The sequence below is a fragment of the Gracilinanus agilis genome, chromosome 1 (assembly GCF_016433145.1).
Source record: "Gracilinanus agilis isolate LMUSP501 chromosome 1, AgileGrace, whole genome shotgun sequence".
NCBI classification, from domain to species: Eukaryota; Metazoa; Chordata; class Mammalia; order Didelphimorphia; family Didelphidae; genus Gracilinanus; species Gracilinanus agilis.
The window spans coordinates 544,801,434-544,825,985 of record NC_058130.1 but is presented as its reverse complement, the minus strand read 5'-3'; the positions used below and the strand labels follow the sequence as shown (position 1 = coordinate 544,825,985).

The window sequence follows — 24,552 nt, the reverse complement described above, 5'->3', positions numbered from 1 at the left end:
AGGGTCACACAGCTGGGAAGTGGCTGAGGCCGGGTTTGAACCCAGGACCTCCCATCTCTAGGCCCAACTCTCATTCCACTGAGCTACCCAGCTGCCCCCGGCAACTAAATATTTTTACAATTGTGAAAGAAGTCCTTTTAGACAAAATTTCAGTGTTGAGGTAACCATTTAAACAAGACTATGGGTGCCTTTTATCCAAGGACAACAAATAATTGTTAGAACTGGATGTGATTATTCTTCTTTCCACTATCAGGCTATGAAATGACTAGAGTATTCCCACCTTTTTTAGTCCAATCAGGATGTTCTGAAATAATTATGGTCCCATTAACCCTTACCCTCTGCTACTACTACCATATGCATTATAGTATATTGTTGCTATAGTTGCAAAATATCAAATTTTGGGGGGTTTTTGGATCCTATTGTCACAATTTCATTTTCCTTATTAGTCTAATTACAGAATATAATGGAAAAATATGCTCACGTAGTTAATATATACCACAGTAGTCAAGATGTTATAAGGGCAGTTTGCATTTTCTCATTAACATGTGACCAAAATATGTGACCATATCAAAGTATGGTCAGTAATTCATAGTAGCAATCCAAATTGAGCCTCAAAGTTGAATGTAGCTTATTATAAGTTATAGCTCTTTTCTTCAAATTCCTTTTTTACACAAGGACACAAATTCTTTTGAAAAGAATGATTAGTGATTTACCATTGAGGAACAAACACTGCGTTTAATTCTCCCTCTTCTCAAGAAAAGCCAGCACTCCTTCCACTGTATCACACTCATGTAAAATGATACACAAGAGGGCAGCTGGGTGGCTCAGTGGATTGAAAGTCAGACCTAGAGACTCTGTGACTCTGAACAAATCACCTAACCCCCATTGCCTAGCCCTTACTGCTCTTCTGCCTTTGAACACTATATTGAATCTATTGATTCACTATATTGAATCTAAGACAGAAAATTTTAACCTGTTTTCTCATTGATCATAGTTAATAAGATTAATGATGATGTTAATGGCCAACACTTATATAATAGTGCTTTGATTTGCAAAACAGTTTACATGTGTTATTTAATTTGATCCCTGTGAGGTAGATGCTATTATTATCCCCATTTTACAGATGAGAAAACTGAAAATGAGAAAGAGTAAATGATTCTTAGAAAGGTTATATGACTGCAGGCTCATGTAATTACTATATAGGAGGGGAGAGGATTTTAATATAGGTCTTTTTAAAAAATAATATTTTATTTTTCCCCTATTGCATGTAAAAGCAATTTTTTAACATTTGTTTTTTTAAAGTTTTTTTTTTCCTTAAACCCTTACCTTCCACCTTAGAATCAATACTGTGTATTGGTTCCAAGGCAGAAGAGTGGTAAGGGCTAACGATGATGGAGGTTAAGTGTCTTGCTGAGGGTCACACAGGAAGTCTAAGGCCAGATTTGAACTTAGGACCTCCTATCTCTAGGCCTGGCCCTCAATCTACTGAGCTACTCAGCTGCACCCCCCTCTTTTTTTTTATTTTTTAAAGTTTTGAGCTCCAAATTCTCTCTCTTCTTCTGAACTTCCCTCCCTGCCTGCCCCCTTCCTGAGATGGCAAGCAATCTGATACCGATTTAACATGGAATATAGGTCTTCTTGGCTCCAGATCCAGAAAACTGTCTGCTGTGCCATCAAACTGCCTGGGTTATCTACCACACTAGGTATATATGAGGAACATGCTTTGCAAGCATTACAACTATATTATTACCTAATATAGCAATAAATTTAATCAATGAAAGTAGGTCTGGGCAAACATTTTGATAGCAAGTGTTCTATGTACTGAAAAGTTATCTTGAATTTACAAACGATTTTCTGTCATCCAAACTGCACTTTACCCTAGTTACCTAGTTACAGGTGAAGTTTAACTTTAGACTTGATCATTGGTCAAATATAAAAGGGCAAGTAGGTGGCACAGTGGATAGAGCACCTGGCCTAGAGTCAGTTCAAATCCAGAGTAAGACACTTACTATCTGTGTCATCCTGAGCAAACCATTTAACTCTGTTTGCCTCAATTTTATCATCTTTAAAATGAGCTAGAGAAACTCCACTATCTTTTTCATGAAGAGTTAAACATGACTGAAATGACTGAACAACAGCAATAACAAATATTAAAAGGAAAATTTTTTTAAGAACAACGCAATTTAAACTTTCAGGGGCCTATTTTTTACATTAAATCCAATCAGAACATTAATTTTTCTCTTCTAGAAATTATTTATAACATCATGCATATTAAAGGGCATAGTATTTGTGAGCTGTTTGATTATAACAGTTGGAAAGGGCATATTTGGGAATCCTTTTTCAAGTTTAAAACATTTTCTAAAATACACAGAGTGGTTTTACGTTATCGGGTTGATGGTGTATTTTTCTCAATATATTGACTTAATATGAAGTAAAAGAAAAAACCAAAAACTTAAAAAGGTCTGGTGGTATTTTACAGTTGTCTGTGCCATAAATGCACTTTCCCATCATGTGCTTAATAAGGACCTCGGAGAAATTGTCAGAAACTTCAGAGGATTCTACAGGCAACTCACTAGTGATGGACAGCTCAGATGGGTAAGATGCTTATTTTCTAGAATGTTGATATATAACTCATGGGTGAGCAAAAAAAAAAAAAAAATCCAAGGTGTGCAATGAATATAAGCAACTATCATAAAAATGTCAAATCTGCTTCACAGTGGAAAAAAGTCCTACAGAGGAAAACATCTATGATAGAGACAAATTAGGATTTTAGAAGTTCCAACTATTTTTTAAAGATAACTGAGAAGTTTCTATTCCCTGAATAAGCAACATTGATTGCCCTGACCCAGTGAGAGCCCAGAGTGATCTTATTAGAAGAGGCCATTCTACCACCCACTGCTAGCCTAATCCCATTGTTTTAGGGAAATTAGTCCAAGTCACAAAATGGAACCATGAGATTCTCTATGCATATGGATATAAGATTGACACTTTGGCACTACTGTGTGCCAGCCATTTTACCAGTAAAAATTGCAGTCTAAACCATACCATCTCATCTTGTGCAATTCTTGCCCATCTCTTTCTTTAGAGATTTTATCTAGGAGGCCTCCCTCAGTGTCTTTTCATCATTTCTGGGAATGCTAATAAAGCATTCTAATTATCGATTTTTTTTTTTTACCCCTCAATCTCTCTGTGTGATCATTTACCCTATTTTTCTGTTTATACATGCCTCCGAATGGATCTTTATGTAACTTCTTCACTATATAACTAATGGTAATATGTTACAGCCTGCTTATACCCAGGTTATTGGGTTTTTTCCATTGCTTTTTGGGTCCCTTATTAACTTGGTCCTCCTGAGATGGTGGAGTTCCATGAGAGACAACTTGTAAACGAACAAGCTGGGAGGGAAAGCAAACTAGTTTAGCTGAAATGGTGGAGAGCCATCACCAAGGTAATACACAAATAATCAGATGATCTGTGATGTCATTAATAGAATTCCCTCTTCATTACAGATCAAAACTCACCTATGACTTAGTAGACAAGTTCTAGGGAGCTGTCTGAAATATGAAGAGGCCAAATGACTTGCTCAGCATCATTTAGATATTAAATATCAGAGGCATAATTTGAATCCAAGTGTTCTTGACTCCTAAATCCATTATTCTGTGCACTATGCTATCGTTCCTTCACCAAGAGACATCGTGTCATTAAAAACATGGGCTTTTGTAGCAGAGACCAACTTGAGATTACTGAAATCACTATACTATTTCCCAAATCAGGCTTCCTACTACTATACAGTTCACTTTTAGACCCAAGTAATCCTCCATCTGTATTGCCTTCCTGAGATGTATATCCTCATAGACTAACTTCTCTTACCATATGCTATGATCTAGATAATTCTTCACCCATTTGTTTTTTCTTTGTGAGGCTGATGTCTTTGAGGCATCTGTATTATCCTGCTGGATGCATGTAACATGAGACAAAGGCACAATTCTTTCCTTTCAGAACTTAGATGGCCATCAATGGAAGCTTTATATTTCTGTGAATCTTTGCCAATAATAACCATTTAAATTATCTGAAGCCTACAAGTTCATAGAAAGAAATAATGTCTAGGAAAGAATTAAAAATAAATTGTGGCGATAAGTAACAAGGCTAACCTCCTTTAAGGTTTGTTGAATTGTTGAGTATACCAATAGCTATACATTTACCATTGCTTTGATGTTAATAAATGTAGAAAATGCTAGGTAATGATTTTAGGTTGGTTAGAAAATTATATGGGCTAATCAAGAAGCCCAGAACATGAGCATACCTGCTGACCAGTAGCTGAGAAGCAGCACAGGTAATTGAAAAGAGGTCTTGGAATCAAAAGATCTGAATTCTAGGCCCACTGCCAATTATTCATGGTATGACATTGGGCAAGTCAATTAGCTTTTTTTTTTTTAAGCCTCAGCCAGGAGTTGGGGACAAGAAAAGAGAGTAGTGTCACTGGATCATGGGTATGAGGTGTATGGTGTAAGAAGTCTGGAGAGATGTGGGAGTGAGAGGAGGTGATGAAGAGTTTTGAATGCCAAATATAATTTATACAATTTTTATACAATATTTACATTTTATAAATAAATAGATTTTATACAATATTTGATCCTGGAAGTGATGTGGTGCCACTGAAATTTATTGAGTTAAGAGAGGGTGTATATGTGTGATGTGATCAGACCTATTCTTTAGGAAGACCACTCTGACAGCTGAGTAGAGAATGGATTTCAGTGGGGAAGAAGCTTGTGTTGGGAAGACCCACAAACAAGAAACACTGTTTAGAGGAAAGAGCCCTGGGTTAGGACTGTGAAGACCTTAGGGTGTCATAGTTCCATTGTAAACCAGCCATGAGACCACGAAGCTCTCAGCATGAGGTATAGTAGGAAGAAGTCTGGACTTGAAGTTAGCAGAGACTTAAGTTTTTAATTCCACTTTGGACACTAAGCAGCCGCATGATGTTAGAAAATGACTCTCAGTTTACTCATCTGTGTGGAATTTCCATTTTTAACTGCAAGCTAAGAAAGGCCAGACTTGTCATCGAGTCCCTCATAGTTATTTATTTAGTTTTTAACTTTGTGACTTTCACAGAAGTTGAAATTCAGTGTTCCAGAAGTCTTATTTCAACTTAAAACTTTAATAGTTCAGCACTGCACTAAAACTTTTGGGACACCCTGTATTCATAATTTCCAAATACTTATGCTTTGTTTTGTCTCTCAATAGATTGGTCCAGAGAAAGGTGTAGTACATTTGGCTACAGCAGCCATTTTGAATGCCTTGTGGGATTTGTGGGCCAAGCAGGAAGGAAAGGTAAAGTAGTTCTTAAAATTATGTTTCTTAAAATTATGTTTTTAATATGTTCTTAAATATGTTCTTAATATGTTCCTAAATTTAAGATATGTTCTTAAAATTAAGTTTAGTTGGATTATCTTTTTCACTAATATGATGAGCTTTTACTGGGCACTGGTATTTTGCTTGCAAATATGTTTAATATATGACAAAAGGCTAATAGACAGAATTCTCCTAAATTTATCTGTTTTCTTTGTCAAGGTGGGGGAGGTAGGAATGGGCTTTCTGTGATTCCAAGACACTGAGAATTGGTTTGTTTTCCTCAAAGGTGTGAGGAAGGGTGGGAGATTTAAAGGAATACAGAAAGAAAAGGACCAAGTTGGGGAGAAGATAGCAAGGTGTAGGAGAAAACAGAAGGCCAAAGGGAAAAAATGTGGGGAAAGAGAATGACATAGATATTTGTCACATGGAATCAGTTTGGGGCTGACACATTTTCTATCAGAAAAAAAAAAAAGCAGCGTGGGTGTTTGTTGGGTTACTTTTGCACATAGTTATATAAATGTCTTCTCTTTTTTTTAAAAGCCCCTTTGGAAATTACTTGTCGACATGGTAAGAAAATACTTTTAAATTATACTTATTAAACCATATAGCCCAATTGCTTCCTTCGGTCCTTGAGGGAGGTGTAATTGCATCAGTTCAGGTATACTCCTTCTCCCAACCAGACCATAACTTCAAAGATAGTCCTGGAGAACTTCTGTGACTAAACAACCCACCGTGGTGATGGGCCTCTTTCAGCTTAGGGAGGCAGTTCTGTGACAACAAATGTCTGTGGTCCTTTACTGGGAGCCTTGCTAGCTAGCTAGGACCTGCTAGAGCCTTTGCTTCACTAGTATAGCCTTCAAACCCAGAGGCTGTCACCATGCACCATGGCGCATCGGAGCAGGGCATCAGCAGAGCTGGCACAGTTACTGTGCCTTAATAGATGCCTTTTTTATAATGAGTAGAGCAACTGGCTCAACGTCCCTACAATCACGAAGCAAAAAGGCTATTTAAAACCTAAGCTTCTTCTGGTATGCTGGTATTATAAGTATGAACATCTGTGCTCAACTGTTCACATTGATTCCAAGGATAAATGGCCTAGAACAAGATTAGGAGATCACTGTGATGCCTGACTAGGAAGACTGTATCTTGGCCCTCTTCCTTCTCATTACTTAGAAGCTCTATACTAATACCAGTGTGGGCCACTTGACTGCTGAGGAGGAAGGATGTGCACAAAATAAAAGATGAGGACAATGCTGGTCTGTCCTAAAAGATTCTTGGACGTTTGTTCAGTGGCCTGTGCACTTGATCATAATTTGTGGGATGTAGGCAAAAGAGTGGAACACTAGCTACAAGTTCCCCCTCTGCCCAGCCCTTGCTGGTGGCTCCTAGAGTTTTACCAGTTCGGTGGATTTTTCCCTCTGTAGCATCATCTATTGTCTTGACAATATGGGAATTTATTTGAGTTGAACAGCGTATATAATAAGTCAAGTTTTGAGGAGATATAGACACTTAAATTTTTTTCTTATGGTCTGAAAGAGAAAAGCAGCATTTTATAGCAAGATGTTTTTTTTTTTTAGTAGCAAGTACAGATGGAGACTTAATAAAAGTATGAAAATGGAAGTCCCCTCTTAAAATATAAACACCCTCCAGAGGGATAACTCGCTAAAACATCAGTCATTTATACCTCAGTGTGAATAGATTTATTATATGTTTCCCAGATAGCTAGCTGGAAGCAAATTTCAGTGGTGGGGAGAAGAGGAGGAGGAGGGAGGGGTGAAAGAGAACCAGAGTGTATCTGAAGAAATGAAGTCTGGCTGTACTAAGTTGAACTTCACAGTTTTCTCTTGGATTAACTTTTTTGGGGGGCAGAGAAAAGGGTAGTGAGGAGGGATACGAGATGTGGGCAGTAATTGAAAGAATCTTAGCAGCCTAACCAAGTCAACATCGCCTCTAAAAGTATCCTACCTTTTGTGGAGCAGACCCAGTCACATTTTGGGGTCAACACAGTCCTAGAAACATCATTGGTATTTATATTTAATCAGGGTGCTCTTCCCCTCTTTACCATTATACTACCAGGACCCCAAGCAGCTATTGTCCTGCATAGATTTCAGGTACATCACAGATGCCTTAACTGAAGAGGAAGCCTATGGTAAGTCACATCGAGAAGATGCATTTGGCAGCATTTTTGTTGTGTAAACAGAGTAGAACCACTCCTTGCTGTCTGAAAGAATGGGTAATCAAGTCTGTTATATTTTCAGAAATACTACAGAAGGGAAGCATTGGCAAAAAAGAAAGAGGTACGTTGAGAGAAATTTTGCTGCTTTTTTTTTTTCTTTTTAATGTTGTTAGTAGTCAGGGTAAGCTTTCTGTAGCAACCAGGAACGTTACCTGCCTCTGGGTATATTTTGTCATAATAAATACCACACTAGTTTTTCAGTGAGACCCTTGGGCAGAAGCCAACGTGAAAGGAGTGCTGATGTACTTTAGATATAGGGATTGGGATTGGGCCCATGATTTCACTGGCATAGGAAATTCCCACAAGAAGAAACTTCCTCGACTCATGCAGATAATCACCTTCTCTGTGACTTACAGTCTTAGAGCGTTTCCTAGAGCACTCCAAAGCCAGCTTTCTGCCCACTGTGCTATAAAGCCTCTCAATACTTGCTGTATGATGTGTCTGTATGTGTATATTAGGGCCCCGTATCCTCAGGGGATACATTCCAGGACCTGTTGTGGATGGCTTAAGCCAGGGATATAAATGAACACCTGCTGACTCCCATATATACAAGCTCTCTCTCCCTACTCCTTCCCTGGCCTGGTTATACCACAGCCTCCACCTTCCCAGAAAAAAAGGCAGAAGAGACCACCACTAGGGGCAAACCACTGCCGTCGACAGTCTTGGCACTCCGAAGGGCAGACTCCCAGCTCTTCAGGTTGACTGATAACTGAAATGGCAAAAAGCAAAGCTGTGGATAAGGGGGCCCTACTGTATCTATGTCTATCTACATGCACTTCGGCAATCATTAAACTACAACCAACTTTGGGGAAAAGAAGAAAGAAATGACTCCCCTCCCTGAAGCAGTGAAATCTCCAAGAAAACTTACAGGGCAAGAGTTCTTCACCTGTTTTTGTGTCCTGGGCTCCTTCAGCAGTCTTTTTTTAAATGCCCAAAATAAATTATATAATTGAAGGAAATGTTACACTTCAGTTCAAAGTTAGTAAAAATAAAGATATCTTTTTTTCCCAAGCAAGTTCACAGATCCCCTGAAATAAATCTTTAGCTAACGATGCCTGCTCTAAAAGATTCTAGGGAGCTGAAACAGCAAAAGAAAAAGAAAGAATCATTGGTCATTCTGATACCACTCTATTTACTCTTTAGAAAATAAGCTCCTTGAAGGCAGGGACTATATCTTTTTTTTTTGTATGCTTTTAGGATTCATGGAATGAATCTATGCCTAGTACAATATCGACTATATAATAGGTGCTCAATAAATATTTGTTAAATTTAACTTCAAAGATTGTGAATTCTAGTTGTGAAACAATGATCATATCAGCCAAAATGAGTCTCTGATTGCCAGTGGGGAGTAACTATGGGATATTTAGGTAAAGATATTATTAGGGAATTCACATGAATAACAGAAGGTAAACTGTAAGTATTTCTAGACTGTCCCAACAAAATTGGCCCCGGGCAATGTCAGATACCCATTTGAAGAATTGTGTCTTTACAGAAAAGCAGATGCTGGAGTGTGGCTACCCTGCATATACTACATCCTGTGCCTGGCTGGGTTATTCTGACCAGCAGTTAAAGCAGGTTTGTACTTGGAATATTTTACTAGGAAAAATTCCTTCCTAAAACTAGCTGCCTGATAGGTCATATAATCAGAGGATCATAGTAGATCTAGAGCCAGAAAGGTCCTCAGGGGTCGTCTTGTCCAACTCTGTTTTTACAGATGAAGAAATTATAGCCCAGGGAAGCTAAGCGTTTTGCCTAAGATGTCATGTGTAGCAAGCATCAGAATTGGGATTTGAACCCAAGTCCTCTGAAGCCAGAGCCAGTGTGCCTTCTGCTGCCTAGATGTGGACCACTTGGGTTGTCCATTTTTCACAATCATTTTGGAACTTGGTAATCATTTCAAAAAGTACTTCTCCACTTAGAAAAATAATACACAGGGAGACCTCTCAATTTGTATTGTGTACATGGATTCTTACTGAAGTTGGATAGTACTATTCAGCCCATCATGAAAAAGGACTGGCCTTTAGATCAAAACCATCCTTCCAGATCTCCATCTCCATCCTATCTATCAAGTAAATGGCTAATGCAGATATAATCAATGCGGTAGATCCAAAGACACTAAAAATTTGGGATTTCATTTTCATATAGCCTATACCTAATAGAGGTATGTGTGTTACAGAATCCCCCTTGTATAAAAGAGAGCTATTTGGGGCAGCTGGGTAGCTCAGTGGATTGAGAGCCAGGCCTAGAGACAGGAGGTCCTGGGTTCAAATCCGGCCTCGGACACTTCCCAGCTGTGTGACCCTGGGCAAGTCACTTGACCCCCATTGCCTACCCTTACCAATCTTCCACCTATAAGTCAATACACAGAAGTTAAGGGTTTAAAAAAAAAAGAGAGAGAGAGCTATTTATGATTGTTTTTCCCTTCTAAGAATGCTTTGAGGATTCATGGAACAAATCTACCTTTGTAGAGATTAGGATGGAGGGGACTCCATGAATTTAAAAAATTACTTTATGTTAACTAAACAAGCAGTGTCAACAAAATGTAGCATAATTTCTCTGCTGTAAGCCACAAGCACCAAGTGCGTTGCAACCAAGAAAGAAATTACTTGGGTATTCGTTAGAGCAAGGACAGCCAACTGAATAAATATTTCCTAGCAGTAGGGAATTTTATTGGTCAATATATAACACCACAAATATGTCTTTTTTTCTCCCCAGTTATGCAGTGAAGCTCTAAAGGAGGGCTGGACAAGGTATGTTGTTTTGGTGTAATATTGGACTTTACTCTTTAGTTAAGGAGCAAAAGAAATGTGCCAGGAGCCTGAGGACTAATAGTTAAAATCAAGCAAATCCCACTACTAATCCACATTGGATAAATGTGAGATAACCCTCGGAAGGATTATCTCCACCAAGAATCTGAGCAACACCAAGCAAGAGCTCCCTAATCTCAAAAAAAAAAAAAAAAAAAAAAAAGAGAGAGAGAGAGAAGATAATTAGAATCACTAAGTCTCTTTTTTACAGTTTCATTGACATTTTATTTTCATATTGCAAGCATTTCCAGATTGCCCTCAAGCTGCTCTCTAGAAACTGAATAAAACAATTAAGCAAAACTAACAATACCTGATCTGAAAGTACAATCAATATTCCATACCTATAGGCTGTGTGTGTGTGTGTGTGTGTGTGTAGGGGCAGCCCTGGAGTAAGTCATGAAGAGTCAGATAAGACTTAAACGATTAAACAACAATATATGTATATGTGTGTGTGTGCATGTCTATGAATTTTGTTCAGTTGTGTCTGACTCTTTGTGACCTCATTTGAGATTTTTGTCTTTTATTTTATTTTTAAAGAGAAATTCCTTTTTATATCACACAAAACATTTCCATATTGTTCATTTTTGTAAGTGAGTAATATTATAAAACCGAAATCCTCAAACACAAACCCTCATTTGGAATTTTCTTAACAAAGATATTAAAGTGGCTTGTCATTTCCTTCTCCAGCTCATTTTATAGATGAGGAAACTGAGGCTAACACTTAAGTAGCTTGTCCAGGATCACAGACTAGTAAGGATCTGAAGCTGGATTTGAACTCAGGAAGAGAAGTTTGACTTTGGGCCTGCCACTCTATATATATGCTTGGCAGGAATGGGATTTCTGATGAATATCATGGGAACCATTGTGCCATGATCCTGGGGGCAGTGAGCCCTTGTAACATCCATATGCTGATCCTTAGATAAGCTCTCAAAAAATTCACTGTTGGAGAAGTGAATCTGTTTTATCTAAGAGCTGACAAACATCCTTCAGACAGAGAGCGGTCATTCATGTGTAACACTGATTATCCTGGTTCCTTCTGCTAGAGGGTGAGATGTGTTACATTTTGCCTCTCCTTCAGGGTTCTTGGGGAATGGAAGTTGTCCAACGCCTGCTCCATTACCCCAAGCCCTCACCAATTGGGTTTTCTCTGTTTAGGGGTTCCCTATCCCCCAATTCATTTTGGCCATTTACCAATCAGATTAGCTTTTTTTTTTTTTTAAACCCTTACCTTCCATCTTGGAGTCAATACTGTGTATTGGCTCCAAGGCAGAAGATTGGTAAGGGTGGGCAATGGGGGTCAAGTGACTTGCCCAGGGTCACACAGCTGGGAAGTGGCTGAGGCCGGATTTGAACCTAGGACCTCCCATCTCTAGGCCTGACTCTCAATCCACTGAGCTACCCAGCTGCCCCCCAGATTAGCTTTTTCAAAGAAATATTTAATTTACTTCAAAAGTTTAATAAGAGGGAGAGCTGGGTAGTTCAGTGGATTGAGAGCCAGGACGTCTTATGTTCAAATCTGGCCTCAGACCCTTCCTAGCTGTGTAATCCTGGTCTTCACTTAACCTTCCTTGTCTAGCCCTTACCGCTGTTACATAGTATTGGTTCCAAGGCAGAAGGCAAGGGTTTTAAAATAAAAAAGGCATTAATTAATTAACTAGTTAATTAAATTTTTAGAAAATTTAATAAGAACAAATATACAAATACCTAGGGGAACATAATCCCCCCATACCATCTCAGTTTCTGAAGAGAAAAAGACAGCCCAATTCATTTTATATATAGAATGGTCCCACCAAGTTCCAAGTCAAAAACTCACTGGTTTCTCAGAGCTTCCCAACCTGGAATTCTGCCTCCAAGTTTCCCTGGCTTGAGTTCCCAGATCCAGATGAAAGAGACAAATAAAAGACTGGACTTCAAGCCCTTGACCCATTTCTTGGGACCACAGGGTTTAAAGAGGGGAAAGAGAAAAAATGTCCTTCTCTTCGTTCATCTCCATTCATGGCAGTTATGCTCAGGGTAAATGGAACCCTCACCCCTTTGCACACTGTGAGAAAGAATGAGCTTCATTATTGTAGTTTTTCAAAAATATCACCCAGAGACACCTAGGTGGCTCAGTGAATAAAGAGCCAGGCCTGCAGATGGGAGATCCTTGGTTCAAATGTGACATCAGATAGTTCCTAGTTATGTGACCTTGGGCAGGTCACTTGTCACTTAACTCCCATTGCCTAGCCCTTACCACCCTTCTCCCTTAGAACCAATAAATAGTATTGATTCTAAGCTGGAATGTAAGAGATTTTTTTTAAAAAAATATCACCTTTCCCAGTTATGCAGCCAGTGGACAGAGGCTGAGGGCTGTTACCACCCAGGTGGAAGATAATTGTCTTCTCCCAGAAGCAGATCCCTGGCATCTTCTAAGTGTATGCCTCCCTGTTGGGTGATCTGGGCATTTGCAGAGCAAAATCCCTATTACATGATTTCAGAATGGTTTCCTCAGGGTATGTGAAGTCTGCTTTTATGGGGAAAAGGCTATAATTTCTTCTTTAGAAGGTAGGGATTGAAATTGAAGAATGATCTGAATATACTTTGTTCTAAAATCAATTCTTCTGTTTAAGTGCTGAAAAAAAGAGATTGTAAAAGCTGTGCCAATCTCTTTTAACTTGTCAACTGTCCTTAATTTTATATAACTTAGGGGGAAAATATTTTTTAAATCAGAGGGCAAAGAGAGGGAAAATGAACTGAGTGACATAAGTCCTCTTTCCCAGACCCATAATGCTTCCCTGCTTGCTAATACCTTCTGAGCCACTGATCTCCCGCTTATTTCCAAGGGGTTCGTGCTGGACTTTGGAGCAAACTGAGAACAAGTGAATTAACAAAGACCACATGATGGTGACCAAAAGAGGGGGGGTAAAATCTCTATGTACCCCACTCATATCTTCACCAAGAGTTAGCTATTCAGAACTAAACACTTATGCTTTTCAATGTGGTTTAAAATAGCACTAGCTTGGGAGAGCTAGGTGGCACAGTGGATGGAGAGCCAGGATTGGAGATGGGAGGTTGTGGGTTCAAATGTGACTATAGACACTTCCTAGCTGTGTGATTCTGGCCAAGTCACTTAACCCCACTTGCCTATTACTGCTCAATAGTTATCAATAGTTAGTACTGATTCTAAGATAGAAGGTAAGGGTTTGTTTGTTTTTTTAATAGCATTAGCTTTTTGGCCTGTCTTGTCACACTGTTGACTTATTTTGAGTTTTGCCCAGGGTCAAACAGCTAGTAAGTAGCTGAGGCCATTGAAACCCTCAAATCTTTTGTACAAGGTAATCATTGTCCACCATATCTCTCACCATCCAGTGGTTGTCCAGTTGATTTTTTTTTTTAACACCTACATAGGACTTCATACTTTTTGCTATTACATTTCATTTTAATTAGAGTTGGCCCTACATTTTAGTCTGCCATAATATTTTTTTATTCTGATTCTGCCATCTCATTCTTCTAGCTTTCCCTCCCAGGTTCAAGTCACCTGCACATTGCTAAGCATGTCATCTATACTTTCATCCAAGAGACTGACAAGTCACTGATAAAAACCTCCTTCAAAATGAACATTGACCCATTAGTGACTATTCTTTAGGTCCAGCTATTCCTATTAATCCAGGTTCCACCTAATTACTCATCACATAGTCCATATGTGTTCATCTTGTCTTTAAAGTTGGAATAAGAGATGTGGTCAAATACTTGGCTAGAATCTTAATTGTCTAGAGTATTTCTCTGACCTACAGTAACTTGCCCTTCCATTATAACTCTATCAAAGAAAAGAAATCATGTTAGTCTGACAGCCTATTTTTTAAATATTTATTTTAAATTAGATATGTTTTTTTCAAACAATAAACATTTTATCCCCCTCCTTCCAACCTCTCCGCACTCACATTAAGAAAGAAAGGAAAATAAAAACTCCTATGATAAACTCGTATAATTGAGCAACGCACATTCCCACGTTGGCCATGTCCAAAAAACAATTTTCAATCTCTGTTCCAAGCCCATCACTTCTCTGTTAGGAAGTGAGCAACATGTTTCATTATGAATCTTCTCAGGTTGTAATTGGTCATTGTGTTGATCAGAGTTCTTAAGACTTTCAAAATTGTTTGATATAACCTATTTATTGTTGATGAATCCTTATTAACTCATAATGATTACTGTTTTCCATCCTATAAAAACTCATAGACCATGTTTGGAATCTTGGAGTTCCTTTTTTTTTTTTAAACCCTTACCTTCCATCTTAGGATCAATTCTGTGTATTTGTTCTAAGACAGAAGAGCAGTAAGGGCTAGGCATTGGGGGTTAAGTGACTTCCCCAGAGTGACACAGCTAGAAAGTGTCTGAAGCTAGACTTGAACTCAAGATATCCCATCTCCCATCTCTAGGCCTGGCTCTCAATCCACTGAGCCACCTAGCCTGCCCCCTGATGATCCATCAATTGTTTATTCATTCTTCAAATATTTATCAAGAGCCTATAGTATGCAAAGCACCATGCTATTGGTAGTGAAGGAGTTATAAGATTCTTACAAGACATAGTGCCTTGTCATAATGAGTTCCTATTTGTCTACGGAGTAAATATATTCTTTTTTTTTTTTTAAACAATTGAGGCCTATCTCAATCTGGTGTCTCTCTGCTTTTCTAGGCTTATCTCAAATCACTACCCTCAACTCCTTTGACATAGCTAAACTGAATTATTTTCATATCCCAAACACGTACCTCCTTCTCAGTTTCCATGTCTATCTTCATGCTGTCTATCTCCCAGGGCTGTTGTGATGATCAAGTCAGATAATATTTGTAAAAACACTTTAAGAACCTTAAAGCAATATATAAATGATAATATTGTTATCATTATTATTAACTCAGCCCAAGACTATTTTGGACAGGCATTTGTTTTAGTCATGTCTGACTCTTCCTGACCCCATTTGGGGTTTTCTTGGCAAAGATACTGGAGTGGTTTTCCATTTCCTTCTTCAGCTCATTTAACAAATGAGGAACTGAGGCAAAGAGGGTTAAATGACTTGCCCAGTAAAACTCAGAAAGATGAATCTTCCTGACTTCAAAGCTGGCACTCTGTCCACTGTGCCACCTAACTGCCATTGACCTTGTGATCATATGAAATTCTCAAATGCTTTTTTTTCCCATATGAGTGTGTGAGTTGCTATCAATCTAGTTATCTCCTTAATTGAAGGATTAGTAAATAAAGAACTTAATGGGAAAGCTTAGGGGATTTGTGACTAGTTAGTCTAAAGAAAAGAAGTTTGAGGAGAGAGTAATTATCTTCAAATATCTAGAAGATTACCTCCCAGCACAAATAGCTGCTGTCTCTGTTTCCTGACAGAGGACCCAGAAGACCCATGAACCACTGGGGAAATTGCAGGCACACCAAGATAAGACTGTATAGTTAGCTCTGAAGGCTGCCTCCCTTTGATCCAGGGCAGGTGAAGAGATAATATCAAGCTTTGTAAGTAGTCACAACTGCTACTACCAGCCAAAAAGCAATCTTTGCTTATACATCATGGAAAAGATTGGTCAGCGATAGAAAATACAGTTTTGAGTGTCATATACAAACACGGAGCTCAAACACTAAGGATGAAAATATAATGTTCTTTTGAAAACTGAAACAGAAATAAATGCTAAGTTGGCCTGAGAAATGGAGAGAGACACCTCAACTGGTGGCTCTACATATTCTCCTTTCACTTTCTTCTTTTTCTTTTTTGCAATAATGATATTTAATGGAAATAGGTCTTGATCAATGACACATGTAAAACCCAGTGGAATTGCTCGTTGGCTATGGGAAGGGGGTGGGAGGAGGGGAGGGAAAGAATGTAAATCATGTAACCATGGAAAAATATTCAAAATTAATTAAATAAAAATTTTCAAGTCACACCAAAAAATAATAATGATTTTTTATTTTGTCCATGAGAACAGTCAGCTTTCACTTTCCTCTTAAAGCCTTGCAATTGATGTGCTACCTCATTAATCAGCTAAAGTTACTCTCTCCAGATTTACCAGTGATTTCTTAATTGCCAAATCCAATATCCTGTCCTCTATCCTTATTCTTTTTGATCTGTAAAAGAAAGCTACTAATGACCACCCATTTTTCCTTGATGATCTCTCCATGTAGGTTTTTGTGACTGTGTGTGTGTGACCTCCTCATTAGCTTCCATGGGATAAAGTTCTGCCAGTGACTCCTAGGTCTGTGTATTTAGCTCTTCACCCTCCTGAGCTCTAAGCTCTCATCACCAACTATCTGTTGGACGTTTTAAAGTAGATGCCCCACAGACATCACAAACTCAACATATCCAAAGTAGAAATCATTGTCTTTCCCTCTAAAACCCACTCTTCACTCTTACTGTTAAGTGACCACCGTGCTTGTCATTGCCCAGGCTTACCATTTCATCGCCACCCTCAGTTTTTCATTTTCACTCATCCCACATATTGAATCAGTTGTTAAATTTCCTCCCTCTACAACATCACTCATGAATATTCACTTTTTTCCACTCTCACAGCTACCAACTTCATTTAGACCAGTGGTTCCCAAACTTTTTTGGCCTACCCCACCCTTTCCAGAAAAAATATTACTTAGTGCCCTCGTCACATACTATCACCGCCCCCAAATGCACCTGTGGCCATCACCGCTCTTCTGGATTGCTGCAGCACCCACCAGGGGGCGGTGGCGCCCACTTTGGGAATCATCATCACTTTCCGGCTATCCTATTGTAATAATCTCCTATTTTGATCTTCCTACCTTAAACCTTTCCCATCTCCAGGCTCAGTATCCTTAGTGTTTAGCAACAACACCTGGCCAAGAGTAAGCATTTAATAAATGTTGGTTGGTTGGTTGATTGCAGAAGAGTTATTATTAGACTTTGGAATGCACATTTTTCATTTGCCCTGAGCTCTCGTTACAGAGTTTACAGACTGCTTATTTATAAGCCTTTAAGAGTCAGGTAGAGTACTTTATAAATCTTAAAGCAGTATGTATCAGTATGGCTTATTAGTTTAGATTAGTTTGAATCATTTATCTGCTTAGCATCTTCTCCAATATGGCTAGTCTATGAGTTACTGAGAGTTTTATTTCCTTTGTCAATATAGTAAATAACTGATGATAGTACTAAAGATCCTATTTATCCAGTGTCTTCTTAGACCAGCCAGTAATTTGTAGCTGTTGCTATGGTTCAAAGTTGAGACACACTTAACAGTAGTTTTGTCAACACTAAGTGACTCGCTCATGTGAGTGCTTTTGGGAAAAAAAACTGGAGGTTATTGAGAAACTGATATCAGCGAATTATTGGCAGATATCAATTTTGTAGAAAATTCTACTGTTTTTACCATATTTTGTGGACAGATATAAACTTAAAATCAAATGTATTTTTTAGGTTTAAAGTAAAAGTTGGTGCTGATCTTGAAGATGATATTCGTAGATGCAGGCTTATAAGAGACCTGATTGGGCCTGAAAAAACTTTGGTAAATATGTTCTTAAATATACATGTAGGATAAAAGCCAGCTTTGCAGAAAGATATAAATTCACTACTTGAAGAACAACCAGCACTTAAAATTGTATGTTTAAGGTAGGTAAGTTGTTTTTGTTTTTTAATGGAAGCGTGGGGTTGATAATAAAGATCTATATAGAATATATAAATCTATATGTAGAATCTATAGACTCCATATATATATATGTGTATATATATATGATACAGAGGCTTATATAGTCTGTAAGGATGCAAGTAAAATATAGTACTAAAGCTGCTAATTCTTTTGTCTCACTTCATTTTAAGAATCGTTAGAATTTACATAGCTCTAAACAAAAACTTACCCTTTTAGCATATTAGTTTATTTACCCAAATAGGAATAGTTATTCCATATTCCTAACATTTGACCTACCTACTTCCTTGGTTCCTGTGTAACAGTGAGTCAGTGTCAAACAAAGAATATCAAGGAATACTGACTGAGATGATAAGGTATTTCCCCTCCCCCCTATGTTTTGATTATATAAAATAGCAATAGAATGCTTTTTTTTGAGAAAGCAGACCGAGTCACTAACATTTTTTTCCTACTGTATCTGCTACATAGTTCAGATTGACTGTTTGGTACTTGTATTTTTATATATTTTTGGATCAATACTTTTTTTTAATTGTTGTGGAGAATTCTCAGAATGGAAATTTCCTCCACCAGTCTAAGTCAGTAATTCATCTATAAACGATAGTTTTAGGGAGCCACAAGAGACATTGAGAAAACTAAATGACTTACCTATGGCAAAAAAACATTAGTATTTTGGCCCATTCAAGGTCAGCCTTGTAACTACTATGCCACCTTATCAATGAGAGTATAAGATAAGAAAATACTATCACCCTATATAATCACCCTATCATTGTTTAATTATTCAGTCATGTCTGACTCTTCATGACCCCATTTGGGGTTTTCTTGGCAAAGATACTAGATTGATTTGCCATTTCCTTCTCCAGCTTATTTTACAGATGAAAAAACTGAGGCAATGAGGGTTAAATGATTTACCTAGGGTCACACAGTATCTGGGGTCAGATTTGAACTCAGGTTTTCTTGCCCCAGCCTGGCACTCTATCCATTCTGCCACCTAGCTGTCCTATCATCTTACCACTTTAAATTTATAATATATAATTTATGATATACAACATAATGTGCAATATATAATCATTTATAATATGTATCCAATTTATAGTAAATTTAATAACTATTAAAGCTTAAAACTGTACTTTTAGAATGCCCTGTATGTGCCTTTTAGGCCTCAGTGTCATGCAGGATCCCAAACAATTTATTATACATGATTTTGAACATTATAAACACTAAAATTCAGTAAGCCACTAAATGTCAGTTCTGTTGAATAGTTCAGTACAGCAGGAAGTGACATCTATAGTATGTTAACTGCAAGTAAAGGGGGACTTTTTTAAGACAATGTTCAATTTAGAAATTGACCAGAGCACTGTGTTTGGCTAAAGCATCCTGAGCTCTTCCAGAGACCTCACATCATTTAGATAGCCAATTTATATTTTTTCCAAAAGACATTTTCTATCACTAAAATTGTCTGTAAAAACTCTTAAGTCCCTTAAGCTCCCTAAATTATGCCTTCATCTTGTACTTCACAGGGAAGCAGGGCTGCCCATCTTTCATTCTGAGATTCTTCTTAGGCAGTGAATTCAACCATGTTCAATTCAGCAAGTCCTGAACCATCAACACTTCCTTCTTTTTTTGCCTTAGCTTTGGAATTCTGTTTGCATGCTTCTGTGTGTGTCCTAAAGTTTAGAATCTAAACATCTGGGCAAATGTAGAATGATGAATGAGATTTCTCATTCCTTTTAGATGGTGGATGCCAACCAGCGATGGGATGTGCCAGAAGCAGTAGAGTGGATGTTAAAGTTGGCTGAATTTAAGCCACTGTGGATTGAGGAGCCAACTTCCCCTGATGATATTCTTGGACATGCTACCATCTCTAAGGTAGGAGAGTTGTTTCTTTCTCTTTCTTGTTCAAGAGGTGGTCATTACAGATACTCTAAATCCTTTTGCTTGTTTTTTTTTTTTTTAACTTTTCCTGATGAAGAATTAAAGAAGTAACTCATGCAATGACTAGGTCTGATGGTTTCACATCCTGATATTCTCTTAATATGTAATTCTCTTAATAATTCTCCTGTATGTCTCATAGCTTTCTTTGAGTTCACATCCTCCCCTCAGACACTTTTTAGTTTTGTAATCCTGGGCAAGTCACAACCTCTCTAGCCTCAGTTTCTTTATCTATGAAAAGAAGGATTTGGTTTTAATGGCCTTTAAATCCCCGGCTCTAAACTTATGCTATGATTTATTTTTTAAGAAATAACTAAAAGTTTTCCAATGATTAACTACAACAAAACTTATACCGTATAAATTTTAGAAATATTGACTGTGATTATTCACCCAGGTATGAGAAAATGTTGTGGAATATAATAAAACTGAGAAGTATTAGAGATGCCCTGGTCTAGAAATAGCTTTGTATTTCTATTTTTCTATCTGTTTCTAATATTCTAATATTTATATCAATTAATCAAGTATTATTGAGTAACCAGCACTAAGCTATATTTACAAAGGAAATGTCAGACATAGTAACAACTCTCAAAAAAGAATATGATCTAGTTGGAGAAGTAAAATATGCTTGCATGAAGTTATTAGAGACAAATAAGAAAAGCATGCAATAATTTATTAAGCATCGGTTATGTGCCAGCTATAGGCATTTTCTTTTGTTCAAAATCTCTCACCTCAGAGTTATAAGGAAATTAAGGGACTACATCTTGATACTTTTTAATTAGTTAATAAAACTATAACATCTTTCTTGGTTAATCAATTAGCTCTGAGCCCCCACATAGTTTATTAAACATAGATATTTGTTAAATAAACTAGAGAACCTTTTTTCCCTCAAGCTTTTGTTCCTCACTACATATTAACTCCACTAATCTATTTTTAAATAAAAGTCAAGGTTTTTAGTTATAAAATTTTCTAATATGGTAACAAACAACAAAAGATGTAATTATTTCTAATGTATCAGCTATGAAAAAGATCATGGTCAAAGTTGCCTTTAGTCATTACAAATAACTGCTGACTTTTCATTTCTGAAAACACAAGCCCATTATTCTGTGCCCTTGGAATGTCAGTTAAAGTATTTTCTTCATAAATTCTCATCACAAATTTTCTGCAACATAAGTCTAAAAATTAGTTCTCTCAGAAAAGTTCATTTAGTTGTTTTCCCTCTTTTTCCTTTCAAGTCTCTTTCCAGCCATTACAGTTAGATTTCCCTCTAGAATGACAAACTGCTAATTTTTCAAGATTCTATTTTCTTGGGGCAGCTGGGTAGCTCAGTGGATTGAGAGTCAGGCCTAGAGATGGGACGTCCTAGGTTCAAATCCGGCCTCAGACATTTCCCAGCTATGTGACCCTGGGCAAGTCACTTGACCCCCATTGCCCACTCTTACCACTCTTCCACCAAAGAGCCAATACACAGAAGTTAAGGGTTTAAAAAAAAAAAGATTCTATTTCCTTTAAAAGATAGAGTAGGGGGCAGTTGGATGGCTCAGTGGGTTGAGAGCCAGGCCTAGAGATGGGAGGTCCTGGGTTCAAATCTGGCCTCAGACACTTCCTAGTTGTGTGATCCTGGGCAAGTCATTTAACCCCCATTGCCTAGCCCTTACCAATACATGGTATTGATTCTAGATGGAAGGTAAGGGTTTAAAAAAAAAAAGATAGAGTAAAAGTAGCCACCATCTAGGTGGGAGAGACTATTAAGTTAGATACAGAATATAGATGCTATATACAGAATAAATGATAAAAAAATACAAAATAGGAAGTATAGGCATGAATAGTTGAGTGGATCAGGAAACGCTTTATATATAGAATTGAGTCTTGCAGAAAGAAATTCTATGAAAGAGGGATTCTGTGAAGCAGAAGTGAAAAACAGGAATATTCCAAACATTGGGGGTGGCCAGTACAAAGGCAGCCTCAGTAAGATGAGATGCTGAGTGTGAGACAGAGAAAAGCAGCTAGTTTAGTTAGACTGTAGGTGTAGGAAGAAAAGTAATGTATAATGAGGCTAACAAGGTAGGTTAGGGCCAGCCAGTACTTTACCAACCAGAGCAGCATTTTTTGGAAGCTATGAAATCTTCCAAAATCCCATTGGAGAGGGACATGACTTGAGCCAAAACAAAACAAAAACAATTAAGATGCTGCAGCAATAGTGCAGGCAAGAAGCAATGAAAACCTGAAATAAGGTGGTGACTGTTAGTAGAGGGAAGTGATTAGAGACAAGATATGTGTAGAAGTAGAAATGGCGGGGGGAAAAAAAGGCAATTATTAAAGTGAGATGTAACGGCAAAGTTACAAACTAGGAAGACTAAAAGAATAGTGGTCCCTTCTACAGAAGTAAGAAAGTTTAATAGAAGGGAGTGAGTTTAAGGATAAGGGAAGGATACCTATTTGTGTTAGAGGTGTCTGTGGGAAATTTCCAAAATGGCAGTTGGGAATTCAGGACTTGAGCCAAGGAAAAAGACTAGAGCTGGAGATATAGATCAGTGAATCACTTGAAGAGAACTAATCATTGAATCCATGGGAGCCGATAAATGAAAGGAAAAAGAAAGATTTAGAGAGTTAGTTATTTTGGAAGGGATAACATGGTTGAGGGATTCTTTTAAAGCTAAGGAAAAGAGATATATTGGAGATATATTTGCTTTATATATATATGTATATATATGCATATATATATGTATAATATATGTATTGTAAATTAAGGCACAAACTCTATGGAGCTTTCCCCAAGGTTGAGCAAACTCCTTTGGGTGATGAGACCCCTAGAAACCTGCGTCCTACTTTTCCCTGAACCAAGAGATACAATGCCTTAAATTCAAGATAATCTTTATTAAGCAAGAACATAGAACAAATTGGTCTAGTACCAAAACCCCCAAATCAAAGTATTGCTGATCAGCAGCTCCTTTTATAATTCCTAGTGAAGAAAGGTGGAAAGGGGCAAGAAGGGGGCAGATAAAAGGAGGGTTCTGGGGTGGCATAGGCCAAGAGTTCCCAGGAATGGGGTGATGGATTCTTGGGTGCAAGGGAGAACAAAGACATTTCTGCTACATATTTTTAGCATGTCAACAAGATAAGAATATGATGTTACTTAGTCTCAAGGCTTCAGCAATACAGCGACCCATTACATCTTAAGGCCAAATGTCTCGTAGGGAGAGTCCATGAGGACTGGTATGCAATGAACCAGTTCCTTTTTTCAGGTGACTCTGGGTCACAAAAATAATCAGTTTCCTCAAATCACTCTGACTGTGATTTCAAATCCTACTGTGACCCAGGAGTGGGAAGAGTGAAGGAAGGAGGGAGTGAACTAGCATGAGGCACTGGCTGGCAGGCAGGCTGCGCTCTGGGGGCCCGGGCAGTCCAGGGGAGCACTGGTCCAGATCAAAGTCCAGCATAGCTAGGGGCAGCCTGGAGAGGGGCATGAGGGATACCGTCGTTACTGCTGGCTAGGCCTGCCCTGTGTCTGGGTAAGCAGAGCGTGCTTTGCATATATCTGTTTATATGTTATTTCCATCCCAGCTCCCCATTAGATTATAAATTTTTTGAGCACAAAAATTATCTTTTACCTCTTTTTGTTCACCAGTACTTAGCACAGTGCCTGGCACAGAGTAGGCACTTAATAAATGTTTATTGGTAGATTGTTATTTCCCTTAATATTCATTAATTGCATTTGGTTTACAGTATGTGAACAAGAAAGTTCACCTCAGCTAAAAATATTTTTAAACATTCAAAATTACAGTTTAGAAACTTATGAAAATTACACCTCTTTTTCTGTGTGTCTTTTTTTAGGCCTTGGCCCCATTAGGAATTGGTGTTGCAACAGGAGAACAGGTAAGTGCTCATCAGTGCATCCCTGCCAACAGTTCTTGACCATCTGCTGATGGCGTCCTACTGTAAGAGCCTCTCAAGAGGTTGTCATATTTTAGAAATTTTTAGAAATTTCTATAACATTTAGAAATGGAATTGTGTTGGAGCCCTTCTGGAGGCTGAGTTAGCACCTGGCACAGAGCTAGTGATGAATAAATGTTTATTGACTGAAGTAAAATGTCAGAAATGTGAGCATCACCACAATTCGGATGACTAAGTGTATATTTTTCCTCTCTTACACATCTAATCACTACCAAAAAAAAAGAATCCAAGCCAATGATTTTTAGTTATTGCTTCAAGCTGATAAATTTGCATTTTGTATTTGAAGGGAGCCGGCTTCTGAACTGAATCAATATTGTAAATTTGTGTTCTTTTTTTGTGCTTATAAATTAAATACATCTGCCTGCCAAAATCTGCTCTAGTCATCCTAAAGCTCAGAGCAGAGAAAGGGCTGGGAAGATAGATCTAGACTGAAGAAGCAGATGTACAGCTACCCCCACACACACACACACAAAAGGAGCAGCAGAGCTTTGACCAGTTCATTGGTAGAGCCAGTGCCATCATTCCGATGCTTCACTTTATCTCTGACCTGCCAATGGACATGGTACTTACTTTTTTATTTTTATTTTTTAAGCCCTTATGTTCTATCTTTGATGCCAAAGCAGAAGAGCAATAAGGACTAGC

At 38.0% G+C, this 24,552-nt stretch overlaps 1 protein-coding gene across 6 annotated transcripts in view; it reads left to right on the top strand.

The window, feature by feature from the left end:
- The window catches only part of ENOSF1 (enolase superfamily member 1), a 54,859-nt gene that overhangs the window by 21,493 nt on the left and 8,814 nt on the right, over positions 1 to 24,552 (top strand). For 4 of the 6 annotated variants that reach the window (XM_044666662.1, XM_044666670.1, XM_044666685.1 and 1 more), the window contains exons 3-12: positions 2,480 to 2,595; positions 5,245 to 5,331; positions 5,893 to 5,919; positions 7,429 to 7,501; positions 7,611 to 7,649; positions 9,081 to 9,163; positions 10,304 to 10,338; positions 17,805 to 17,892; positions 19,762 to 19,896; positions 23,791 to 23,832. In XM_044666662.1, the coding sequence (XP_044522597.1) occupies positions 2,480 to 2,595; positions 5,245 to 5,331; positions 5,893 to 5,919; positions 7,429 to 7,501; positions 7,611 to 7,649; positions 9,081 to 9,163; positions 10,304 to 10,338; positions 17,805 to 17,892; positions 19,762 to 19,896; positions 23,791 to 23,832 (725 nt within the window). Of the gene's footprint in view, positions 1 to 2,479; positions 2,596 to 5,244; positions 5,332 to 5,892; positions 5,920 to 7,428; positions 7,502 to 7,610; positions 7,650 to 9,080; positions 9,164 to 10,303; positions 10,339 to 17,804; positions 17,893 to 19,761; positions 19,897 to 23,790; positions 23,833 to 24,552 lie in introns of those variants that run through there. The other 2 variants (XM_044666678.1, XM_044666696.1) reach the window with 2 other exon arrangements.